General features: G+C 38.1%; 1 protein-coding gene across 1 annotated transcript in view; it reads left to right on the top strand.

Annotated features, from left to right (window-relative positions):
• The first annotated feature begins 560 nt into the window (after positions 1 to 560).
• Positions 561 to 6,000, top strand: part of tmem8b (transmembrane protein 8B) — a 147,264-nt gene continuing 141,824 nt past the window's right edge. Inside the window, exon 1 of the mRNA XM_082170065.1 lies at positions 561 to 1,290. Within this exon, the coding sequence (XP_082026191.1) occupies positions 1,206 to 1,290 (85 nt within the window). The 5' untranslated portion in view covers positions 561 to 1,205. The remainder of the gene's footprint in view (positions 1,291 to 6,000) is intronic.

Genomic DNA, 6,000 nt, shown 5'->3' with positions numbered 1-6,000 from the left:
AAAATCTCCGTGGAAACAATTGTGCCAAGAAGATGTCCAACACATAGGCGTCTTAACAAAGAATTCAGCCTAGCTAAAGGTAAGTACATTTCACCCAGGATGACATCGACCGCCTGAGTTTTTTAACTGTTGTTGCAAACTTTGTTGTCATACAGTATTAGTTTTACAAAGCGTTTCCCTGACGATATGTAAGTTTGGTGGCATATAGGCTACCTTGTAAACGCAGTTTTATCAGTGATGGACAGTTTCCGATGCAAACTGTCAATCACTGAAAAGAAAACGCGTTTACAATGGCTTTTTAAACACTATTCAAAATAAATTCACCGTGATTCAGGCAGCTGCATGAGGCCCATTTGTGTTTCGGAAAATGGTTGTTTAAGCTCGTTTCTTGCTGGCACTGATCCAGGCTGGCCAAGCGGGTAGACCAGCTAGAAGAACCAGCATTACCAGCTGGTCACAGCAGCTTCCAGCTGTTCAAGCTGATTTTTTTATTTATTTTTTGTCGTTTCTTATGCTTCACCAACTGCACCCTAGATGTTTGTTTCAGTAAGCGGCCAATAGATGGCAGTATTGCCCTCTGTCTTCGACATAGGGTCTTCGACAGGGTGACAGGTTCAACGAAATCTAATGAACATTATCTCAAATTTAACCGTATTTCATTACTGCAAAAATAATGTTCCTTTCTGTTTAGCTTCGAAGTAGTAAAAATAAATAACGCTATAGTGGCAATTCAAGTCAAATAAATAAATAAATAAAACCAAGATAATTACGTTTAACCAACGCATTTTCTCATTGGCTAGCCGAAATGATTTCATCAAGATGTTGTAAATTAAATGAATTAAATTACAGCCATAAAAAGATTTCTTGGAAAATAAATGCACGGAGCACCAAAGCTGTAACTTGTTTCTTGAGGAAGTAAACTTGAAATGCTGCTCATTTGTCGGACAAACTGCTCATGTCTCCTACCAGGACAGAGCGAGACGCCAGTCCCTTTGACCGACGTTCTCATCCGCCAATCAATTGAATGGATGTGTGGCGAACCTCCAATCACTGCAGAGATGGGGCGGGGCTTTCTCGGAATAGCCTCTTCACTATTACGTCATGCGCGAACAGCTGGTCCGTTGCAAGAGCTGAAAATGTGGACAAGCGTAGCGATATAAAAATCGCGTCCGTGCCGTCGGGGCGTAAACAGTCAGTTTATCACGATGTGGTGGCTGGAAGGGTTTAGGTCGGGGATGGGCCGCCTGGAGATCCTGTTGCTTGTTTACACCTTGCTCTGCTCTCTCGGAGGTGAGTCGATCAGTGAGGGTTGAAGTGAGATCTCTATCTTGATGCAGTGGAGCTGTCCTTTGTGCTGGTGCTGAACTATTCAGCACTGAATGGCTTGGCCGTAGCCTATATCACATTCAATGCTAGTGCACTTTGGCCACACAGCAGGTGGAATGCGTTTCTTCTTTGCGCTGGTGTCTTATTTATTTCATGCTTTAATGTTGTCCTAGGCACATCCCCGAGGATAAAGCACAGACTACAGTGTGTGCTACATTCTTGAGGAGCTTCGCGCGAGAAGTGGATGCTTCTTTATGTCTAGCAAGACTTATATCGTAGTATAATCTCGGGCTAAACTGAGAGCAAAGTATGTATTATGTTCCGTATCGAACCGCACTTTATTGCCTTAAATCCCTAGTGTATGCTGGCTTATATTGTTTTAACTCAGTTTTATTCTCTCGTAGACAATAAGCAGTTTTAGTTTAGCGTGATTCCCATAGTATCAGCATTACTTGCCTTCGGGAAATATGTAGGCCAATTATCCAATTATTGCTTTTTAATGTCAGCGTGCAAGTCTCGAGACTTACCTCTAGTCATCAAACGCTTGATAGCGCTAGAAGAGCGCCGAGTTGTTTCTTGTTTATCTCGAGATGCATTTGTAGATCGCATCGATAAGGAAGTAAATCTGGCTGCCAGAGCAAGACAATACCTGCGCTGCCGTGCCTGAAAGCGCATCTGATGGATGCTGTGCTGCTTTACTGTCAGCTGTACTTGAGCTCCAGACGGACTTCACGGACTTGCTGTGCTTAAGGAATAACTGGCACTGTGGTCTCGTTTGTCTTCTGTACTCTATTTTTACTCCGTTCCATTATACATGGATAATAATTGTTTGATTACGCACAGTAGCACACATCACAAACTTAGAATAGTATAATATTATTTGATATTTGCTGGTTCATTTTGGAAACCTGACAAGCTTAGCGTGCAGTTGTTTGTTTGTTTAAAAAAAAAAAAAAGGATATTGGTGAAAATAGCTTGTATTTATACATGCACTGTAAAATGTTTTCATTATTATTAGCCTATTATTATAACACATTTTTTTGTTTTGTTTTCATCCACAGATTCTGTAATTCTGTAATTTTTCATTTATAATTAAAAAGAAGAATACATATTTTAACACTTTATTTTACAATGTCCGTGTTACATGTTACATGTTGTAATAACAGTAAATTATGCATAATTACATGCAACTAACCCTCAACCAAATCCTAATCCTACCCTAACCTTATAGTAAGTACATGTTGTTAGTTGATATTACTCAGTACTTAAATATGTAATTACACTGTAACAATGACACCTTAAAATAAAGTGTAACCCCACTTTGATTTTTACTTACAAATTTAAGGTTGCAATTAACGTTAAGTTTTAGATTTGAACTATATTTACCATGAGCATTATTATTTTGAAGTGGCTTCAAGTGTTACTTTTTGACCTTATACAGAAATTCTTAAATCTTGAATTTGCACTCTTTATTTTGTACAAAACTGCACTGCATGTGCAACGAGGAGGGTTGTCTATTGGGGAAAATGTTTTCCATTTCCACTAAATACATAAAAAAAATTTGTGTGTGTGTAAAAAAACAACAACTTTACTTACTGCTAATGAGATTCATAATGCAGGAGCAATTCATAAACATCACTTGATTAACAGGGCACCAAACACATTGCAAGGTGATCCGCCAGTCACAGGACTTGGCTGCGCACTCGCATTGATCACAGTATTGACAAGCCGCAGGAACGGAGTGATGCTCTGAGGCTAGCACAAAGGAGCAAGACCAATGAGCCATCCAGTCTCATGGGAGAACAATTCAGAGCAGACCAAAGAAAACAGTTCAATGTGACAGACGTAGACAAAGAGCAGGGCTGTGACTCAGTGAGTGAGAGAAGAGACTTTCAGCTTACCGATTGTGCCTCTGTCTTAGTTGTTCGTTCTGGAATCGCTCACACCTCTTAATGTTTTGACTTAGTTCGATCTTACCCTCTGTCCTATTTTTATCTGTTGCAGTCAAGATGGGATTTGCTGGGACAAAAGCATGAAATCTATCTATCTATCTTCAGTGTTTGTTTGTGTGAAAAACCTTTTAGTATTTCGAATGTGATAGTGACTTTTATGTCAAAACGAGGCATGCTTGTGAGATCCCATTATGCTGAGACTTGACCCGTGAAGGGAAGCTTTGCACTGAGTGCTAGTACATTACTTAACACTCACATTTACTGTGTAAGTAGGTGACGTGTTATTATTGAACTGAACTCAGTTAAACATATGAGGATGACAGCCGTTGTTGTGGCTCATCTGTATCAGCAGTTTAGATGTGGAGTGACCAGTGAAGATTTTTTTTCCTGTTGTGAAACCAATAGCTTAATTGTGATTAAACTGGATCATTTGGACAGTGGATTTCTTATCGTTTTAAGATTTAGGTGTAATATAGAGTAGAAAAAAATTCTGCGGTTAACATTATTTGAAGAGACTTTCGTGTTTTGCATCATACCTGAATTATGAAGCTGCTGCCGGGTTTTTAAATGTTGATGTTTCTAAACAAAAAACTAAAACTGACACAAGGATGTGAATTTATGTACTTGACAAATTGGACAATCGTTGTGCTCCTTATGTAGCAATTTGCTAGTAACTTGCATTTTTGAAGCACACAACAATATGTGTCCCTGGATCACAAAACCAGTCACAAGTCGCACGGGTATATTTGTGGCAATAGCCAACAATATGGGTCAAAATTATCGATTTTTCTTTTATGCCAAAAATCATTAGGATATTAAGTAAAGGTCATGGTCCATGAAGATATTTTGTAAATTTCCCTACCGTAAATATATAAAACATTTATTTTTGTGAGTGAATGCAGCACAATAGCGAACATTAATGGACAACTTTAAAGGCGATTTTCTGTCACGGTTGGCTAACTGTGGTCCGTTCGTGTGTGTATGTTTTTGTGCTGATTGTCATCATCTGGACTGATCAACTGATTACTACCTCATCAGCACCGGCACACCTGTTATTTATTTAGATCTGTCTATATAAGCATTGTCTCTTGGTTTGTTAACTGTCGGATCATTGTCACCGTTACCTGTCTCTGCTTCATGTCTTTGTTACTTGTTATCCTGGATTTCTGTTTTGTGTTTATTTGTGTAAATAAATCTACATTTGTTACTTGCATTTGCATCCTCATCGATACGTGACATTTTCTCAACGTTTAGTTTTTTTTGCACCCTCAGATTCCAGATGGTCAAATAGTTGTATCTTGGCCAAATATTGTCCTATCCTAACAAAACATACACCAATGGAAAGCTTATTCATTCAGCTTTCAGATTATATATAGGTCTCAATTTAAAAAAAATTGACCCATGTGACTGGTTTTGTGGTCCAGGGTCACACATTCAAGAATTTTTAGCAAATTTTTTTTAGCAAAGTTCTTAAATAGTTTGCCTGTTTGACTATTGTTTGTTGCTTTAAAAATACTTTGGTTTGCCATGAAAATAGCCATTGATGATAATATGGCAATACAAATAAAAAATTAAATTTTAAAATTCACTAGAGGTATTTTATGTCTCTTCAAATAACCACAGACCAAATTTCACTCAGAAATCCAAAGCGCTATTCTGCAAACCCCTAGGAATTTTCTGAGGGAACCCATTGCTATTCTACTCTACTCTACTCTGCTATACTATACTTCTCAAAAACAAGACATCTCTTCTGTGCCTTTGTGTGAGGCCTTACTTTATATAGACAATCATTTTTTATGAATATGAAATAATATTCATCCTTGCTTTAGTTACACTCCTGTGCAGCGTAAACCTGGGTTTCATCAGCTGTCCCTTTGCAGCAACGCATATCACCTTTACTCGCGTGCAAGTCTGAAATCAATTAAAACACTGCAAGATGAACGGCGCCACAACAAACCCGCAGGGAGATTTAGGGCTTCATTACTTTGCTCAGTCCGCTGAATGCGCGTCACTGCTCTCTGATTGATGCGACGCCATCGCATAATTCAATATGCACCGCACCGAGCTGCTAATCTCAAAGTCTCCGGTAACTAATGGAAATCTGCTTTTGTGATGTCTAAATTGTTGTGCATTGTCAAAAAGTTCTTCAGATGGTTGAGTCATGTTGCATCCAAACTGTGGGAAAATCTTACAGTCGGTGATAAAGAAATAAAGATGAGGAAAGAAAGCATTTATAAATAATATATGGAGCCCTGGGTAAACTCTTAAAGTTTTTACAGATGGAAACCTTCTAGCTTCCGAGATCTGTTCCTCAAGATCTTATGTTTGGGGCATCCTTGTGGCTTCTTCCTTTATTGAGAAAAATAATTCATAATGTCCTAAGGTCTGTTGCATTTTATATAACGAATGCTTCTCAGATTCTTCTTGCTTTGCCAGAAAAATGGCTAGAAGAACAACAGCAATCATCAAGCTAACTTCTGAATGAAAGGGCACACAAATCAAGGAAATTAAAGGAAAATATACAGTTGTTAATTGGCACAAGCAGACAAAGAACAAAATAAGCTCTCTGAAATTGTATTACATAAAAATGCCATAGAAAGATCTATGAATATGGTCACACATAATGAGTGATTTCATTCTTTTTTAAATCCTGAAATTATTTGTGTATTCTTGAAAACTGCAGTAATAACTAATATATTTTGTGCTTAACACAGCATACAAA

Source organism: Leuciscus leuciscus, assembly GCF_965113295.1.
Source record: "Leuciscus leuciscus genome assembly, chromosome: 5".
NCBI classification, from domain to species: Eukaryota; Metazoa; Chordata; class Actinopteri; order Cypriniformes; family Leuciscidae; genus Leuciscus; species Leuciscus leuciscus.
This window is presented reverse-complemented; position numbering and strand designations above follow the sequence as displayed.